We start from the raw sequence: 20,635 nt of genomic DNA on the forward strand, positions 1-20,635 counted from the left end.
TATTATTTTACTCGCGGCATACTCTCTAAGTCTCTCTTTCTAAACACATATATGTTTAGAGGCTATTTCTAAATTAATATATGTTTGCATCCAAGCATATTATATTTACAAACATTTTATGTCCTAAACATAATATGTTCTAACATATTAACATATATGTCCCAAACATGTGATGCTACACTCAAAAAAAAGTTTACTTGGATCCAAAGATTTTGACCTTCCTTTAAGGATTTTGGTATTGATTCCGAGCCAAAGATGCGGGTTCTTTACAATAAGGAAATTTTTTTGTGACCTATCTGGCTTTAAATCTAGGATCTATAAAACTAAATTTAGGATACAGATCTCATTTACCGAATTTTCATTCTATTTTTCCGGTATATTAATAAAGCAAACAAATGCCAGTTTAAAAATCCAAATTATGATGGGACTTCGAAGTAAAAAATATTTTCTTAATTCCAAAAAAAACTTTAGACCAAAGATGCTAAATCCTCAAAATAAGTATTAGCCTATATTTGAAGCGTTTTTATCTTAAATCTAAAAATTCATTATTTCAGTTAAATTAAGGATGATTTCCTTAGATTAAAAATGTGTTTCTTTACCTTAAGGAAAATTTGCCTTAGTTTAAAGACATGCAACTTTAACGAAGGGATGCAAATTTTCAAAATGTGTGTTCTAAATTTAATGAAAAAATTTTTTGAAGCAAAGATTATAAACTTTCTTTTAATTAAAATTTCATTATTTTAAAGAAATTTGTCCTTCATAGTGTGTAAATTGCGTATCCTAAAATTGAGTTTGCGTAATCTTTAATTTCACGTAAATATTTTTTTCAGTGTAGTTTATGAACATTGTATGCTTGCACTTAATTGTGTTTGAAAATTTGAGTTCCAAACATATAATTTTTACACCCAAACATATGAAAAACAGTCTTTTTCGTCCGTGCAAGCATTAAAAATTATTTTAAATCAATATGAAAGCCTTTTGTTTTTTTAGGGAAACAGTTTATATTACTATTTTAACATTTTTTTTAGTATTAACATCCTTCGATTATTTTAGTATTAACATCCTTCGATTATTTTAGTATTAACATCCTTCGACTAAATAACCACACCCAAAGAGTTCAACCTTCCCTTAAGAATTTTTGTACTGTTTCCGAGCCAGAGATGCCGCTTCTTTAAAACAAGGACATTTTGGGGACATTTCCAGATTTAAATCTAGGCTATACCAAATTAAAATTAACGAAAATATGTCATTTATCAAATTTACATTCTCATTTTGCAATGATATTTATGTATAAATAAAAGTCAGTTAAACATCCACATTGTAACAAATACTTCAAAGTAAAAATATCATAATCCTAAGATGTAAGATCCTTCAAATAGTTTTAGCCTATATTTAAATCATTTTATCTTTAACCCCAAGATTCAATATCTCAGTTAATTTCGAGATTATTTCTTTAAATCAAAGATGTATCTCTTTATTTTAAAGAAAATTATCCTTACTTCAAAGAAATATAACTATAACGGAGGGACGAAAATTACAAAGATTCGAATCCTAAATTTAAAGAAGAATTTAAGGAAGAATTTTTTCTTAATATTTTGTAAATTGCATGTCTTAAGATTTAAGTTGCAAAATCTTTCATATTGAGTCACTTTTTCTTTCAGTACAGGTAGTGGCTAATGGACTTGGTTCCTTCTCGTGATCCTCTAATTTCGTATAATCTTCCACCTTAATATAAAATCCTGCCTAGGTATCTTTAAAATGTATATCTTTCCATTCACATGCAACCACCCACCTTACTGTACACTTGCCATAAATAGGTATGTAATTGTACATGTATACAGTTTGTGAGAGTGAGAGTGTGTGGGTTAATGAAAAATATCTTTAAATTAATTTCAACGCATGAATTCTTTTAATTTCCTTCTCATTTTCGTCCAACCACTCACACATGTAGCCAACAACCAAACTCAACCATCTGCGAAAAGTTCAAAAAACTGAGAACTGTCGGGGATTCTTTGGAAAACGCAAAACACATACTCCGCACCATGTAACTCATAGTGGACCCCAAACGCATTATTCAACAGATTGCGATAAATAAATGGATTTAATTGCCGTTTTTTTTTTCTCATACAAAAATCTCTCGAATGCTTCCTTTTTTGGGTTCTATTCGAGGTCCTGCTTTCTTTGCATCTATGGTTCGCGTGTGTGGTGTGAGTGTGTGGCGGAAAAACCTTTACGATTACAACAAACACCATAGCCATATCAACATCACAATCATCATTCTCATAGTCATCATCGGCATCGCTAGGACTTCACAACCATCATTCAGGATGTCGTCATCATTAACATTGGCATGTCACGTTCACACAGGACACATGTGCAAATTTAATTACATTTATATTATGTGTCGTACGGGTAAAGTACCTCCATGACCATAGTCGCCCACCCATTGTATAACTTGGACCATGAAATCTCCTGGCATTGTACAAATGGAGTCCAAGGGATTTCCTGATATCGCATGGAAATAAACAAATAATCATTAAGGATAGCAAGGATAGCAAAAGCAAGCCTAGACAAAGCTGACTGTTGTTTTTTTTTTCTTCATCTCGAATATGAAATTCATACTAGAGAAATTCCTGCGCCGCTGTTAAACAATGCGGAAGATGACAATTAAGAATGAAATGATGTGTCCTGGCATGTTTGAGCATCCAAATATGTTTAATGTTGACCCATCTGTGGTGTTCTTGTATGGAAATTTTGGGCAATGTGAAGTTCGTTAACGTTGGATATTTGTTTACTCATTGAGTCGCAAGCAGTAACACGTGATCGATATTAACATTTCTGGCACTAGCTTTTAAATTTTTCCACGGTAGAAGAGTTGTAACTTTTTCGATTAGATTAATTTTTATAAAAACTATTACAAATTCAAAGTTTTTTTTTTCACAATTACTATCTACTACAACAGAATCTCCATAGCTTCCATTCTTTTCGATGGTACATTACATTTACAGGAATCCTTAGAATTCTCATCAATCCATTGCAGATATTCACTGACTCGGGTATAAACACCGGGATAACCTTTGCGAGCACAGCCCTCACCCCAAGAGACCACACCAACCAGATGATAGGTATTGAGATCAACATTATTCACATGCAATGGTCCACCACTGTCACCCTGACAAGAATCCTTGCCTCCCTCATCATAACCGGCACACAGCATATTATCGGTTATACGATCTTTACCATATTTCGATTGGTGGCAGGCCATTTGAGATAAAATGGGAACTCTGACTTCCTGAAAATAAAAATGAGAACATAAAATTATTCAAATTTTTCATCAAAATTTTAGTGTCGCACTTACCAATAAGCTCTGAGCCAAAGGACCACCTTCACTTGTTGCTCCCCATCCCGTAACAATACCCTCCTCATCGGCATAACTCAATTGAGCCATTGGCATACATACTGGCCTTAGTAGGGATGACATTTCTACTTTTTTATTTAATTTTATTAAACCAATATCGTTGTCATTATTTTGGGCCGAGTATAGAGGATGCCAGACCACCTTTTCTGCTGATCTTGTGATCACTTGCATTTTCTTATCCCCCATTTGGTGGGCCAACAAACGTACCGTAATGAAAGGCTTGGGAAATGGCTTTAAGCAATGAGCTGCCGAAACCACATAACGATCATTGATTAACGAACCTCCACAATAGAAACGATCTCGGAATAAAAGCATAGCCATCCAAGGATATTGGTTAACCTGAACCTCTTGACCATTCACTATACGCTTGACTTTGTTAATAGTTCCACAACTACACGAGGAACATTTATCCGAGGGTGAGATTGTCACTGGCTTAGGAGTTGTTGTAGGAAAGATGATTTGAAAAGGAGGTATAGTTTGAAAAATCGAAATTAACCATTCATAGAAACTATTTTGCCTAATACTGGGTTCATTGCATCCTTTTCCATCCGGACTTCCCAGGGAGGTAGTTGTTGATAAAAGCAGCATTAAAATGAAAACTCGTTGAGGATTTTGATCGGAGCCCATGGCATTGATGATGAAACGGGGATATGTTGATGCGGCCACAGATTTTCTCTAACTAATCGCTCGCATTTGAATGAGTAACAGTTTTTCTTTGGGATTTTTTTTTCTTCTTGGAATTGGCCAATGGCTTTTCCCAGACCCAAACCTGCCAAAACCATCCGACGACACAATTGGCCAAGAGCAAGAGCATTAATATGCTTTTCACATCCATGCAATGGTCAACAATCACCGGACCATTCGTCCGACTAACCGACCGATACATGTGCATGAATGACTATACGCAAAAAAAAACACAAATTGCCCACTTTGACCGACTTGAAGTGCATTCAAATTAATCCATACAACGTCAAAGAAACCGGCTTTTTTGCACTGAGACTTCTATGGAAAAATAGAAAGTTTTTTTCTGTTTCGATTGTCTGGCATATAAATGGGATGGTGAATTAAAAAAAGTGTTTTTTTTTATTATCAGTTTCACCTTACATGCAAAAAATAAATAAATTTTATAAATAAATAAATATATTAACTTTAAAAGAAAATCTCTCATTAATCTCAATCTCTTTCGGGAAATATGGCCAATGGCACCACTATTTGGTTTTCTCCTTTATCTGTTTACTTCTTGATCTTCTTGGCCTCCGAGTGACAGAGACAGGCGTTTTTCGTAAGTGTCTTTATCCAAGTGCCATAACGGTTGACACGAGCATAGACACCCGGATAACCAGCCTTGGCACATCCCTCGCCCCAGGAAACAACACCGGCCAATTGATGTTCTCTGGTGCCAGGGGCCACTACGTGCAGTGGGCCACCACTATCCCCTTGACAACTGTCCTTCATGCCTTCAGCATAGCCAGCGCAGAGCATATTGTCCGTAATACGTGATGCACCATAACGAGTTTTGCGACATTCATCTTGGGACATTATGGGCACTTTTACTTCCTGTGATATTAAATAGAAAATGAAAAAAACAAAAACAAGAAACACAAACTAATGTTTAGAAGTTTATTGTTACTATTTTGCAACAAAGTTATCAGAGATGTGACAAACTGACTTTGGAGGACCATAAAATTTCAATCTTGAAACTAAACTGGAATGAGGTGGACGATAATCTCGAAAGTGGAGCTGTATTATTTTTTGATTTATGAGTAAAAACCAAGAATTCCTTTATGAGGACGTTTAGGAAAAAAAATCAATCTCTCGAAAATCAAATACACGCCACATTAGCCGCACTTTTTACTAAGCACACGATCGAAATCAAACTCACGAACAAACTAACGCTTATTTACGAAAACAGCTTACAGCTGAGAACACTGGTTTGTGATATGGGAAATAGGGGTTTCGTCCATTGTAGTTAAATTAGGTAACTAATATACCGACTATGACATGAAATTTGCATACGGCTCTCTTATCAATGAGTGCTTGGCGGTATTGTGTACAGCTAAAACCAGCAGCGGTTTGGAATACCTCATCCAAATCGGTTCCAAAATACTTAGAGACGCCACAAACATTATGGAGAGGAGATATTTCAGCATGGAAAGCTTTAGGTGTCCAATATGCGAACGCCTTCCCATTTGAATGCAAAGCGTACATGGCGTACATTGCACCACTTGACACGACTTCATTGTAATACTGAAGATCTGATTTGGACTTTTATCTGTGGGAGAGTAATCGTCATCATCGATTAAACTATTCAGTCCATCATAAAACCACAATGGACTGAATAGTCTAAGTGAGCCTGAAATTTAATCGGGCTGCCACTTTAACCTAACCTAACCTATCGTAAAACCACAGTGGTAAACTTCTCTATTCCATGAATCCGTGTTTAGATCAATGACAAATGACCTCCTTATAATAGCCGAATCCAAACGGCGTTTTACCTTACGGTGAGAAGATGTGAGATATGAAACAGTCAGAAATTTCACCAGCATAAACCACCAAATCCAAAAAGTGGACGACAAACAACGTTACCAAAACCAAAACTGATCCAAACATTAAAGGCCAGATTTGATCGAAATCCACGACGCCGCAACGGTAGAAGACTTGCTCGTAAGCTGAACATATCGCGAGGACTTCATATCGAATTATGAGCTTGGAGGAAAACCATTGTAGTTCCAAAATGCCCGAGAGCTCACCGATGCTGAAAAACAGTTAAACCGGAAAAAGGCAAGGAGTTGCTTAACTTGCACGAAAGTATCCAGGTACCGAATTTTATTTTCTCAGATTAGAAGCCATTCAAAAGCCATTGTTAATATCAGGGTTATTTGCCAACGAGGCCCGCTGATGATAATGCTAGGGGACGCCTTAACGCCCGATGAACGCCCCCGCTCGTATTCGTTGACAGTGGGGTCAAAATATATGTAGAATATTATCGGGAAAATGTCCATAGGAAAAGACAATATTGAAACCCTGGGCAGACAAACATTTCGGCCGAAGACCATGGAGATTCCAAAAGGCATCAACCAAGAATGGCTTAAAAATGAGGTTTCTCACTTCATATCTACCGCAGATCTCACTTTTGCGTCTGAGGCGGAGATTAAGGTTGACAATAAAAAATATCAAAGTGTTGATAATTTCAAGACGGCGCTTCACAGGGTATAGGCCAAAATACAGCGGAGCGAATTTCGTGCAGTGTGTGATGGCTTTTCGGCCGTTTGAAGGCCATAACTCATGTCAAAGGTAGCCAATTCGAACGAATCTAAACTGATTCTAAAATATTTCGGATATTTTTTGCATTTGGAGAATACAAAAAATGAGGAAATATATAACACTTTACTTTGTTGCATTATATATAAGCCAACCTTCAATCTGGAATTTATAACTGTTAGGCATTTTTACTTAGAGTTTCTATACTCTGACAAAGTAGTGATTTAGGGTATACAACCTATTGAAATCTTATTCTCGGTATTTTCTTTTTCAATGATTAACCAAAAATGATCAAGGTCATCGCCAATTCGAAATTAAGCCGAATACTACCGACAAATTCACATCTCTATATTCTATCGTGTCTCTCCAACCCAAAAATCCATTCACACATCTTTCAATGCCTACTCACCTGCAATGTATTCGATGTCAATCCACCCACTTTCAAGGCTCCCCAACCTGTTACTGTAGCCGTTTCACCCTTAAACGATTTACCCGGTGTAGGCATACAGACAGGATGCAAAAGCTCCGTCATTTCTACAGGTTCTTCCAATTTGATTATGGCAATGTCATTGTCATAGGTTCTTGCATTATATTTGGGATGTGTTGTAATCTCCGCTACTTTACGATCAATTTTTTGATAGTTTGCTGCATTACGATCATGTTCCAAGAGTCTTACAGCAATGCGTTCCTTGCGAAAACCATAAACACAATGCGAAGCTGTAACCACGAATTGATCATTAATCAATGAACCAGCACAATAAAAACGTCCTCCATACAACAACATAGCCATCCAAGGATATTGATGGACCTCCGTCTCCTGGCCACCCACAATACGTTTTTGGGTATTGGCTATGCCACAAACGCATTCTGTGCAGTTTCGTGGAGGATTGAGAATGGGCACGGGAGCAGGGGTGGTGGTGGTAGTAGATGGTGCTGCAGTTGTAGTAGAAACTGGAGTTGTTGAAGTGGATGAGGATGTGGAAGAAGGCTCCGGAGTGGTAGAGCTGACTAAATCAGTTGCAGGTGTTGTCCTTACAGGTTTTGCTGTAGTACTAGGCGTACTCAGAAACCCTGTTAGAGTTTCCAAATTGGGTCGTTGTGGTACAAGCGATAGAACCCATTCGACAAAAGTACTTTGAGATTGTTTCAGTGACTGCTCTAATTCCTCATTTACGCTGGTAATTTTTGTCCGTGCTCCATCAAGCAAAGCAGGAGCATAGATTAACGTCACCGCTAGTACGGCTATTAAAAATTTAAATTTTATCAACATTTTGTCGCTCGTTCACTTTATTTTCTATGTTTCCACTTCACAAATTGTTAAATCTTTCGTTTGAGATTCTTCTTTTCCTTTTTCGTTTTCGAAACCGTTTGTTACCTGTAACGTATAAAAACCGACTGTGTTTCTTTTTCATTTGGTATTCAACAGGGAGCCATGATTTCTTCAAGCGTCAGCTGGAGTGTGTCTTTCACTTTTAATTAAAAAACTCTCTCGTTGATTTGCTGCGACGACGCTGCATGTCTTTGATATAAGCTGTATGTCAAAATAGCTTCTCCATAAAATTACTGCTACTGCTTTCGTGTACGCCGGTGTTTTTGTTATCCCGCCGGTGTTGTTGCGCTTGCGTGGGTGCTTGGTGTCTAGTTTTAGCGCCGTTGTAGTTGCTACTGCTCAAATGCGACATTAAGTTGTATTTTCGCAGTAGCCACTCAAGTGGCGAAAGTTTATCGATTTCGCTATCAATTATAACTAACGGTGGAGGATAGTATGATAAGGTTGGAATTCGAAAACTAGATAAGAAAATAAACGACGTATTTTTAAGATAACCTTAGAATGGAAATAAATTTTTGCACAAAATTTCCTATAGAAATAAAATTTTTAAAAAATTTCCTATAGAAATAAAATATTGAAAAAATTTCCTATAGAAATAAAATCTTGACAAAATTTTCTATAGAAATAAAATTTTGACAAAATTTTCTATAGAAATAAAATTTTGACAAAATTTTCTATAGAAATAAAATTTTGACAAAATTTTCTATAGAAATAAAATTTTGACATAATTTTCTATAGAAATAAAAATTTGACATAATTTTCTATAGAAATAAAATTTTGACAAAATTTTCTATAGAAATAAAATTTTGGCAAAATTTTCTATAGAAATAAAATTTTGACATAATTTTCTATAGAAATAAAATTTTGACAACATTTTCTATAGAAATAAAATTTTGACTAAATTTTCTATAGAAATAAAATTTTGACATAATTTTCGATAGAAATACAATTTTGACAAAATTTTCTATAGAAATAAAATTTTGACAACATTTTCTATAGAAATAAAATTTTCTATAGATAGAAAATTTTGACAAAATTTTCTATAGAAATTAAATTTTGACATAATTTTCTATAGAAAATAAAATTTTGACATAATTTTCTATAGAAATAAAATTTTGACAACATTTTCTATAGAAATAAAATTTTCACAAAATTTTCCATAGATATAAAATTTAGACAAAATTTTCTATAGTAATAAAATTTTGACTTAATTTTCTATAGAAATAAAATTTTGACATAATTTTCTATAGAAATAAAATTTTGACATAATTTTCTATAGAAATAAAATTTTGACAAAATTTTCTATAGAAATAAAATTTTGACAAAATTTTCTATAGAAATAAAATTTAGACAAAATTTTATATACAAATAATATTTTGACATAATTTTCTATAGAAATACAATTTTGACAAAATTTTTTATAAAAATAAAATTTTGACAAAATTGTATATACAAATAAAATTTTGACAACATTTTCTATAGAAATAAAATTTTGACAAAATTTTCCATAGATATAAAATTTTGACAAAATTTTCTATAGAAATAAAATTTTGACAAATTTTTCTTTAGAAATTAAATTTAGACAAAATTTTCTTTAGATATAAAATTTAGACAAAATTTTATATACAAATAATATTTTGACATAATTTTCTATAGAAATACAATTTTGACAAAATTTTCTATAGAAATAACATTTTGACAAAATTTTCTATAGAAATAAAATTTTGACAAAATTTTCTATAGGTATAAAATTTTGACAAAATTTTCTATAGAAATAACATTTTGACAAAATGTTCTATAGAAATAAAATTTAGACAAAATTTTCTATAAAAATAAAATTTTTACATAATTTTCTATAGAAAACAAAATTTTGAAAAAATTTTTTATAGAAATAAAATTTTGACAAAATTTTCAATAGAAATAAAATTTTGACAAAATTGTATATACAAATAAAATTTTGACAAAATTTTCTATAGAAATAAAATTTTGACATAATTTTCTATAGAAATAAAATTTTGACATAATTTTCTATAGAAATAAAAATTTGACAAAATTTTCTATAGAAATAAAATTTTGGCAAAATTTTCTATAGAAATAAAATTTTGACAAAATTTTCTATAGAAATAAAATTTTGACATAATTTTCTATAGAAATAAAATTTTGACATAATTTTCTATAGAAATAAAATTTTGACAAAATTTTCTATAGAAAATAATATTTTGACAAAATTTTCTTTAGAAATAAAATTTTGACCAAATTTTTTATAGAAAATAAAATTTTGACAAAATTTTGTATAGAAAATAAAATTTTGACCAATTTTTCTATAGAAAATAAAATGTTGACAAAATTTTCTATAGAAATAAAATTTTGACAAAATTTTCTATAGAAATAAAATTTTGACAAAATTTTCTATAAATTAAATATCCAAAGAAGGATCACCTCCAACATGGTTCAAGAGCACGATGTTATTTTTGAATCATGGAACCTTTTTGTTGCCAAAATATTGTTGTCTTGCCAAACATAAACATGGTTGAAACCCGAACACCTGCCAAATGTGGACAGTTATTTCGGGACGTTCTCTATATTAACACATACAAATGAACCCCTCAAATGCGGACAAAATTTAGGCGACCATGGGTGTCCACTTTCAGAGGTTTCACTGTACATATATACCAAAACTTTCCATACTCTCCCCGATGGACAACTGTCATAACTAAAAAATGCTGTGATTTACGATGATTATATGGATGACCAGTTGTCGCTTTTGTTGGTCATCTTTACGTGAAGTGCGTATGAATATTAATGACCCATAGACAATGTGGAGGGTAACTCTTGGCCAAGGGTTTGTTTGATAGGTAGCTGCTACGTAATTTGGTAATGTAGTTGTTGTTATTATTGTCACCGAATTATATTTGTTTTATTTTTTTGCTTTCTTGGTTGAGAGGGTATTTCATAAATTCATTTTTATTGAATAATCATAGTAACTGAGCGTGCTTTATTTTTTGTTTATTTATATTTTGACTATTTATTTGGTGTTTGTGGTTCGTTTGTGGCTTTTTATCGAGAATCCATATTTGGTTGATAAAAAGCATGGCAGTTTGTGTATTACAACAACAGCTGATTGCTTTTGTCTAGATTTTATTTTTATTTTCTGTGATTTTTTCGTCAAGTTTTGTTGTTTTTTTTTTTTTTTTTGGTTTGGTGTTATGAATTTTAATTGAATTATGGCAATGTTTTGTTTTTGTTCAATTTTATTTTATTGAATTGGGGCTATTTTTTTTAAATTTCTCATTTTTTTTTTCAACCAAAAACTAGGTCAATGTGCTCTCGCTTTGTAAAGAGATTCTTTAGTGAGTTAAACGTAGTAATTTTAAGAGAAATTAAGTGAAATGAAGAGCACTCTAAGAGAATCTTTGTTAATATATACACAATTGTGATTTATATTAAGTTCTTTAGGAGAGTAAGGAAAAACATAAAAAGGATAAAGAATACAAGTTTTCATATTTTTTAATTGCCCATACAAGCTTATAAAAATAGATCTACATGCACAATTTTGACTCTACCACTTTTCGAGAGCTATAGTTCCATATTTAACCCATTGATGGTGAACCCTATGTTGATTGAGGTTTAATAGAAATTAAATTGAGATTTAATAAGAAAAATCAAATCATTTTAATATATCCGCATAGAATTAATACACCGTTTTTTTCTGTTAGCAAATCCCGGTATAGAAAAAATCACTCAGCTGTCAAGTGTTCATCACAAAATCTGAATTAAATTACAAAACAATTTACGCAATGCGCTAGAAGTGTTTAAATGAATCTATGGGACAACAACAACAATGGAATATCCATTAAAATTCTCATATGCAAATGCTGGGTATTGACACAGCTGTGAAATTCAATTGCTCTGTATCATCTTTAGATCATATGAAATTTTATTGTTGTTCATCATTGTCGTCATCATCGGCATCAACGTTAGCATTATGGGTGCGAAATGAAGCCATAGGGGCATGAGCTTGGAGGCTCCAATTATTGATGTGGTTAACGATGGGTTATATGAGTGCGATCTCCATGAATCTGAGCTTTTACAACAAAGTTTATGTTCTGTATTTTAGCATTCGTGTAGTTTTATTGATATGATGAACACGTTGAAAAGTAATTAGCAATTTCCATGGGTTCGCTGTGGCAATAATTTAGCCAACAGTCAAACGTTCAGCTGGCCATCCTGATATTTATCTAAGCTATGACTGTCGTGTATACAAAGTAAAATCATAAAGCTAATGCAGAAGTTACGCTTCAAATACTTTCAAGTTCAAATGTGATTATCACGTTTTGCTTTTGTTGTTGGTGTTTTGGAAAATGAAAATGTTGGTTATCCAAATGAAAATGAGAGGAAAAACGAAATTGTTATAACAAAATTGGTCAAAATGCAAATGACGTGTTTATACACTGTATAAAAAAAGGGTAGAACAAGATCAGTCCTAATTCGTTCAATCAAAATCAGTGATTAAAATCAAAGCATTTAATTTGGGTTAGAGCTCTGAAAAAGGCCCAATGATAGTAGAGAGTCCACTCATCGTATATCCAATTTTTTGGGTTTACATTTGACGCCTTGCATAAGTGCAAACCACATAACCCCATATTCATAGAATTTAAAGTAAATTTTTAAACCTAATTTCCCAAAATATATTCCTTGGATAAGCTGTCAATATATTTTTTTTTGAAATATGGATATAAATCTGACACATTTTCTCACATAGTGACGAGAAGTAAGAAGCTCAAGGGCTAAAAGATGCAAAGCCTAGTGCAGTCAATTTAAAATAGGAAATAAAATGAATTAACAAAATCTATATAACTCGACTTAAAATATCTATATGTTTGAAAAACACTTTATATCTTATAAAAGTTTGGAAACCACTGGAATAATTAAGATTTATAAAAATATGGTAGACAAAAGGACACAAATACCTTCATACCAGTTTTCACGGTGTAATAAATTTAGCATTAGCCCAGCTTAAGCTCATTAGATTCCATAAAATTGTATTTTTTTATGATTTACTTATATTCACTTGTTATACAGTTTGTTTTTGTCTAAATTAAGTACAGTTTGGTTTTAAAGTATTTGGCACAGTTTGAATTGTTTTTTTTTTTTTTATGTTTAAGTTCGCAGCAGTAAATCTGTTGTGAAGTAATCACACAGGCACTTGACATCAGGCAGAAATTTATTAAGTCACATCTATGAGGTCACAATCAGTCAGGGCTTTTTTTTTTGGAGAGTTCATCATCCCATCAATCATATTGCATGGAGTTTGTTATTTTTCCGGACAACTTAATGACAATTTCTGCTTTGTCTTTGAAGAGGCCACTGGTTGGCCACTTCATGGTCTAACTAATCTACAGTTGTCGACACGGGCATAGGTGTCCGTATACAGCAAATTGCAAATGGCAGCATTGTTGTCGAAGCTCATTTCGGCTACTTTAAATTCTGGATTTATGGCAATTTTCAGAGTATACGAGCCAACATTCATTTCCGTGATATCCACCCATTGGCAATCCAAGTTGTAGAGATAAACATCTGAACAATTGACGGAAATACCTTGGGAGACACAAGAAGGTTAAAATCGCAATTTATTCCAGTAAAGACAAAGACAACTCATTATGCGACCTTACCTTGATCTCCGAAATTCGCACAATTATATTTCTTAGGTATGCCTGGCAAACATTGGCTATCTTCAAGACAAAATGAAGCTTTATGGCCTTGGGCTACCTTGAGCCCATTTTTATCGTAGATATCGAAGGTGGCAAATACCTCCATGCTATGGAAGTGCCTGAAATTATAAATTTCTATTTTTATCTATCTTCAAAAGTTCCCTTTTTCTGGCTACTTACATGTGACACATGTGCCATTCCCACATACTTTTCTCCTTGAATGGCCGAAAATCAATGTTACCCGTATTCAAAGCGCTGGCTGTAAACTTCAGCAGACGTCGCGTGACATAACGCCAGTCGGGATCATCTCGTTGTATATCGTAAGCTTCATTTGCCACACAGTTCTCCTCCATTGCACATTGCATCAATGCCATGGGCCGATCTTCCAAGTGAGCTGTGCGCTCAATTTCATAATAATCGAGAACTAAATCTGGCGCCAAGTGATCACATACCACCACGGCGACATGATTATGTGAGCCGTGACATGATAGCACACCCCGCATATGGTCATGATGCAGGCAGTCATTCAATGCAGTTTCATTGCCATAACATTCGGTACCCGTTATTAAATTTGGTGAAATGTCCGAACCTCCAAAGAAATCCGTTTGCAAGGCATCACGGGCATAGCCCAGACCCAATTGACGGCATACAACATTGGCTTCCAAAAGACCCCAACCATCGGAACATATGGTACCCCATTTACCATTGTTGATGCGTACTTCTACTCGGCCCTCTTTGTGCGACCTGCCTCCCCTTAAACGCACATCCATTTTGTGGGTGTAATGAATACGATACTTAGGTTCATAATATTCAGGTTCAACCTCTGGTTCAGGCTCCAGACCAGCAGGAGCAATACATATCACACCAGCCGCTTCACTTGGCTCACAGTCATTCACACCCCAACCATCAAAGTGGCAATGGGTCAATTCTTTTTCATGTCCCTGACAGAAAAGATTGTCCATCCAAAATCTTCTTTTGGCTGGACCAAAGTAACCGCTGTGTGTGACTTTCTTTAAGCCAGGAAAACCCAATTGTTCGCAGACAATTTGACCTTCAACACTGTCCCACTCATCGTCACACACTGAGCCCCATTTGTTGTTATGCAAGACTTCGATGTTACCTGGAGATAAGGAGAAGGTGGGTTGGGTAACGTGTCATAGAACGCAATTCAATTTTAGTCAAGCTCGCAAGGGATTTAATGAAAACTTTGTGGAGAACCTAAAATAGGCAAGGCAAATATGGCCCCAATACTCCTTATTCAATTTAATAAAAATGTATGAAAATTCGAAGGATGATGCTGATGAAATTGTCGAGGCTTTCAGTCTCCTAAAGGTTTCAGAACTGATGTGGGATGCCACGAATATAAGAATAAATCCCCTTAATATTGAGGTAAAACGTTGAAAGCTCTCTATACAAAGAGATAATTTCAACCATTCTTACATATCTTATCAAATAATATACCGGCGAACGTTGTTGGATTTGGAAGCTTAGATCCTCCCGAAATTTACAAATATTAAATATCTTACATGCATTTGTTAATTGATTTGGAACAAGGATTGATTTGGAATATAGCTTCAAATATTAAATATTTAAAATATCAATATATTCACCTGCTCTTCCCTTGCAACTAAGATGTGATGTCAACTCTAAATGTCCTGTGGTGATTCTGGCGGTTCTTTTGACTTCCCTGGTCCCCTAATCTTATTAATGTTCTACACACCAAGGATTTTTATAAATTTGGACCGTCACACATTGCGCAAATTGCCTGCAGAGGCTATCTTCCTATCATCTCGGGTTCTCTATACTTGGGAGGGATATTAATCGCAAGTCTCTATATTATTAATTTTTATTTTATTGAATTACTACACGAGTTGGCTTTTTCACATCAACTCAGCTAGAACTATTGAGCACTAGACTAACTATACAATTTATTGAACAATTTAAATTGACCAAACAAAACAAAAAAAACTGACACTAACTAGGGAAATGCAAACAAATTGAAAATAAAAGTTGTTTTGTTTGCCAATCAATTTAATTTGCAAAATGTAGAGTACCTTCCCATAAGTACACTATCGCACACCAATCAAACGCAATTACAATACTTTTACTTTCAGCTGTTTTCAATAAAATTTAATGAACGAAAAGAAAATAGAAAGTTTGCACACAATTCTATTAAAAAAAAAATATAGAAAAAATGAGGAAGTGAACAAGAACAAGAATAAAAAACCTAATTGGTACAAATTACTCATACAAATATAGCAAATTTGCATATATATTTATTTATCTGTTTATTTTATTTCAACTAATTTGGTCTACATTGGAATCGAAATTATGTCCAAAAAGATAAGCAAGACATTGAGCAAAATATTGAAAAGATTGGTTTATCTCTTTGCTTTTGTAAGTTTTGCAAAATATGGGTATAATATCCCTACGAAAATGGATAAACTCTAGGACCGCTAGAGTGCTACTCCTTGGTGTGTAAGAAACAGTTCCAGTTCTGATCGAAATGTATGGAAGGTGCCGGCTACATTATCATATTTGTCATTGACGGGATAAATTTACACTCCGAAAGGATAAGTCCTTCGTAAAACTTAGTAGGACTACCTTATATGGTAGACATGTCTTTGTGAACAAGTCTTAGGTACTTGTTTCATTTTGAGCATCCAAATCCCAACAGAAATCAAAAAATACCTTTGGAATATGTTGAAACAAGAGAGTATAGATTAGTGACGACTAGCACCAATTTCCCGTAAGGATATGATACAGTATCAATCTTGATCCATGAATGTGTAGGTGTCTATTCACCTAACTGTGGACTACTATTTTAATATAAACGTGTATGCCGGAGGTTTTATTACATCGGTTTGAAATTAAGTACAACTTTTTTGGATATTTAGGGGAAAATTGTTAAAATTTTGATACAGATACAGTTTAGCTCTGTGTAAATGCAATTTGAAGAAAATCGGCAGTTGAGTATTCAGTGTTCTCTTGGTAAACATGAATTAATTTCTTTTGAGGAGAAATGTATGCAGCGCATATTAAGATCAGCAATAAATCGGGATATTTGAACTTAAAATAGAGCCTGATTTTATTTGACGAAGTTTTATCATCCTAGATTTACCAAAACTGTGCTAAGACAATCGGTTCATATTAGGAGTGGTGTAGGTAAATAGCTAAGAATTGAATTTTGTCAGCTATATTGCAGCTGGCATTTTCTATCCATACGCCTGTTCATTTATTTATTGCCCAATAGATGTAAATCGACTTTTTCTCCTAAGATTCGTAATCTTCCCCTGGGTAGCCTATTACTCATCCATTGTGTATCATATCATCTCTTTCAAAATTGGCTTATAACCTTCATTTAAGCATTAAATATGATATATTCTCACTTGAAAATCTACTCAATATTTGTTTTTTTTTTGTCCCTTGTATACGATCACTGCAAATTCAAGTTCATTCTCCATGTAAATTTTAATTTTGTTTGTAGTAGAATTTTTGGACAATAATTACAATTATTTTCACAATAGCCAAATATGGCATTTTATACCTTCGTATTCTGCATCGCCACCCACTAGACGTATAGCTCCTTCTTCTTTGTTTAAAGTTTTAATGTACTTTTGCACTAAACGTTGACGCTCTGATCGGGCATCATCCAATGAGGTATGACGGGCCAAGGATTGGCCCACATTGAATTCAAATAAACACACACATATGAACACAATTTGCAAAAGAATCTTAAAGGATTTCATATTTATGTCAGCACAACAATTTTAGTTCTCTTAACCACAATTAATTCTCTCTTTCTTTTTCTTCTTAAACATAAAACAGGATCGATGTCGCAACACGATCCAACCGAATGATGTGCGATCAGTATAAATATTTGAGACGACTACGATTGATCTTCATGTATTTGGGAAGAGAAGCGAAATGAAACTATTTTCATTATTTCAAATTTGAAACTATTAAAGCTGAGCCCACCAAGCGTCCAAGTGCAAATGACTTTTGCAATAGTTTTGTTCTCGTCATCGTTGTCATAGTTAGATGTTGGTGTCGCTTTCAGCTTAATGTGGTGAGACGAAAAGCATTTTTTTTAGCGCCAACAATGACAACAATAACAGCATCAAAGCAGGCAGAATTGTTCTGATATGATTTGTTAGAGCGTTTATTGTGCGTCCAAGTCTCTGTCGTCCAAAAGCGAAACATGCAACAAGCACCAAGGGGAGATGGTATTTCCAAATGGAATATCGAATCGAATATGAACGATAGCGAAACTTAAAAAAGGCAAATGGGTTTAGGTTGGGTTGCAACGAACATTGTATACCCTTCGTCATTGGTTTAAATTCAAGATGATTAATCGCAATAATAGTTAATGATTCCTTGGCTCTGATATTGTTGGTTTCCTCCACTTTTAATTTCAGATTAAAACTATTTGTAGACTAAAACACAAATTAAGGTTTAGTGAAAATTCCCTACGCAAATAGAAACGAAAATATAGGATAACTAAATTACCTCCTGCATGTACTTTTATTCTTTGTAGTCTTCTGAAATAATATTACAATTTAGGATGAAACCCGGAAACCACAATGGTGCATACAAAGGGTCATGACTTCAATCCCAGTTTCGACCAAACACCAAAAAGTGTTCAATGGAAATGCTCAGTAATAGGCTAAGTGAGCTTAAATAAGCTAGATACTCTTACACACTCTTTAGCAATTACACATAAATATATGATCGTAGATATATACCTAGATATTGCCCTGATTATATATAGTGGTCGTGGGGCTCAATTTGACATTATCCTATTCACTAGATTTGTTGCAGCATCATAGAGTCATCCCCATTATCAGATTCTCACTCTTTTTCGACATATGATAATTTAGTTAAACCTTATTACTCTGGAAAAAGTTAGATTTCAGGGCTCAAACATGTAAATGATTGAATTATTGGCCTTTGTCTACAAACGTAATGACGAACTTAATATACTATTCTCCAATGCCAAAATTGAAATTGGAATTGAAAAATACTTGGACTTGGCTAAATGCTCTATGACTTCAAATAGCGGAACAGATTTTAAGCGTTTTCGCTATTGTTGTGTGCCTATAATGATGATAATGGCTGTGATGGTGCCTGGACTACGTCCACAACATTGGGGGTTCTGTCTTATGTTGGAAATCTATGATGACACACGCGCGTTACTTATTCGAGGGGACGATAGATATTTTTGTTGAAATGGTGACGCTATTTTTGTTTTGCCCATTTTTTATTTTAACTTTTTTTTTTTCAAAATATTTGCAATTTGTTTTGATGGCTACCATATGATCTCTTGCCGGAAAAAAATCCATATAAAATTGGATAAGCTTTAGTCGAGTATAGAGATAAATTGGCTTTGTTGCTAAGTGTTGTATAATTGTGCTTCTAGGAAAGACGGTCATACAATTTGGCATTTGTTTGTATTGATCCAATCTATGGGTGGGGAACTTCTAAGAGTTCTGGAAGCTTCCGTTGTCTTAAAATCATTTCAAAAATTAGGATATGGTCTACAATTGAGATGGAGTCAATAAAATCGACAACAGATGGAAAAGTTTACATGAAGCAAGAAGATTTTGATAAAGACAATTAAGATCACTTTTAAGATTAATATTAAATTAGCCAAGAAAGAGTAAAATTTGTCAGAATTCAAGGGAAACACGTTTTCTACCGATAGCTGGCTTAAGTTAACATCTTCCAGGTTTTTGTGTGTGGAGGAGACTGAAATATAAATAAATACCAAACGTATGTAAGGATCCCATTTTTTTTAACTCAAAACTCCCTTTAAATGATAAATAAAATATTCCGCAATTTTCTGCAAACATTTTATTCAAGTGAATCACAACATGTAAAACTTTGATGAATCTCAATTTTATTTTTGTTTCACAACGAATTTTCACATTTCTGAGGACATTTCCGTGAGATTGCATTATCATTAAAAAATCTCTGTTAAAAAGGCAGATGTTTCAATGTTTATTTTAGACAAAGGCATAATAAATGAGCATATTGTCTTATGATACACTGCAAACTGAAATCTCTTTTATACAAAAGATTTCCTCTTAAAATATTAATGCTCATGTGTATAAAGCTTCCACTCGTTAGCTTCGTCGAAGCTATTGAATGATGATATTGTTGTCAATAAATGAATTGCATATGCAACAGTGGATATTTTTGCATATTTAATCACCTTGTCTCATTGCAAATGACAGTCGGGAGCAGTAGCAACAAAAAGCAACAATGACATGAGTGATACAAATTATCAGACATGTATATTCATGTTTAAATGCAGATAACAATGTATGGATGTCTGTCAATCACTCTGAAGCAGCGAGGCGATTAAGCGTCTCTTTTGATTTGTTAAAAAATATGCAATGCTGATGAAGTTTTCCCAATTCGTGTTTTTTTTTCTCCTATGAATATGAACTGATTACGGTTCATCTCAACTCACACCACACACACACACTCAATCACTTATTCACTCTCTGGCTTCATTTTATGGGAGTATACTGATGAGTATGGGTGTATGCAATAACATGAATTGTATTCGCAGGTCTTCATCCCTTAGGGATATGGTACGTTTTTTTTTTAAGTGAGCGTTTTAAATTATACAAATGAAGCAATGAAATGGGAAAACCAATTTACATATTTTTTTATATGTATATTGTCATTAAAAATATATTTTTAAAGATTTTATGCTCTTCAGGGATATGGAAATCAAAGCATATTTTTAGGATGGCTAGAATTGAGTAAGGCTTGTTCGTTCATAAAAAACAGAATTTTTATATATTGTTTTCTCTACTTGCATAGAAATCAAGGCCCCAATATCTGCGAAGAATTGATAGAATAAACGAATAAAGAAAGAAATATTCCGTCTCTGGGAATTTCCTT

The 20,635-nt window shown here is 33.5% G+C and overlaps 3 protein-coding genes across 3 annotated transcripts; all 3 read right to left on the reverse strand.

The window, feature by feature from the left end:
- Positions 1-2,882: 2,882 nt before the first annotated feature.
- On the reverse strand, positions 2,883-4,273 carry LOC142238248 (trypsin-1-like). The gene is made up of 2 exons (XM_075309846.1): positions 3,359-4,273; positions 2,883-3,292 (listed from the first exon to the last, which is right to left on the reverse strand). Exons 1-2 carry the CDS (start codon positions 4,043-4,045, stop codon positions 2,954-2,956), a joined length of 1,026 nt encoding a protein of 341 aa, XP_075165961.1. The 5' UTR covers positions 4,046-4,273; the 3' UTR covers positions 2,883-2,953.
- Positions 4,274-4,480: 207 nt separating this feature from the next.
- Positions 4,481-8,363, reverse strand: LOC142238247 (trypsin-like). Its single transcript, XM_075309845.1, has 2 exons — positions 7,089-8,363; positions 4,481-4,975 (listed from the first exon to the last, which is right to left on the reverse strand). Exons 1-2 carry the CDS (start codon positions 7,947-7,949, stop codon positions 4,652-4,654), a joined length of 1,185 nt encoding a protein of 394 aa, XP_075165960.1. The 5' UTR covers positions 7,950-8,363; the 3' UTR covers positions 4,481-4,651.
- A 4,662-nt stretch (positions 8,364-13,025) lies between these two features.
- Loxl2 (Lysyl oxidase-like 2) lies at positions 13,026-17,701 on the reverse strand. The gene is made up of 4 exons (XM_075309847.1): positions 17,268-17,701; positions 13,901-14,840; positions 13,682-13,839; positions 13,026-13,607 (listed from the first exon to the last, which is right to left on the reverse strand). The coding sequence occupies exons 1-4, from the start codon at positions 17,467-17,469 to the stop codon at positions 13,390-13,392; spliced, it is 1,518 nt and encodes a 505-aa protein (XP_075165962.1). The 5' UTR covers positions 17,470-17,701; the 3' UTR covers positions 13,026-13,389.
- Between the last annotated feature and the right edge of the window lie 2,934 nt (positions 17,702-20,635).

This window comes from Haematobia irritans, chromosome 5, assembly GCF_050003625.1.
Source record: "Haematobia irritans isolate KBUSLIRL chromosome 5, ASM5000362v1, whole genome shotgun sequence".
In the NCBI taxonomy this organism is placed as follows: domain Eukaryota; kingdom Metazoa; phylum Arthropoda; class Insecta; order Diptera; family Muscidae; genus Haematobia; species Haematobia irritans.

Coding starts and splice junctions, on each gene's coding strand:
- LOC142238248 (XM_075309846.1), bottom strand. CDS start 4,045: ATGGGCTCCGATCAAAATCCTCAACGAGTTTTCATTTTAATGCTGCTT. Junction 3,293..3,358: donor CTTTGGCTCAGAGCTTATTG/GTAAGTGCGACA, acceptor TTTTATTTTCAG/GAAGTCAGAGTTCCCATTTT.
- LOC142238247 (XM_075309845.1), bottom strand. CDS start 7,949: ATGTTGATAAAATTTAAATTTTTAATAGCCGTACTAGCGGTGACGTTA. Junction 4,976..7,088: donor TGACATCGAATACATTGCAG/GTGAGTAGGCAT, acceptor TTAATATCACAG/GAAGTAAAAGTGCCCATAAT.
- Loxl2 (XM_075309847.1), bottom strand. CDS start 17,469: ATGAAATCCTTTAAGATTCTTTTGCAAATTGTGTTCATATGTGTGTGT. Junction 14,841..17,267: donor TGGCGATGCAGAATACGAAG/GTATAAAATGCC, acceptor CCTTATCTCCAG/GTAACATCGAAGTCTTGCAT. Junction 13,840..13,900: donor GAATGGCACATGTGTCACAT/GTAAGTAGCCAG, acceptor TTATAATTTCAG/GCACTTCCATAGCATGGAGG.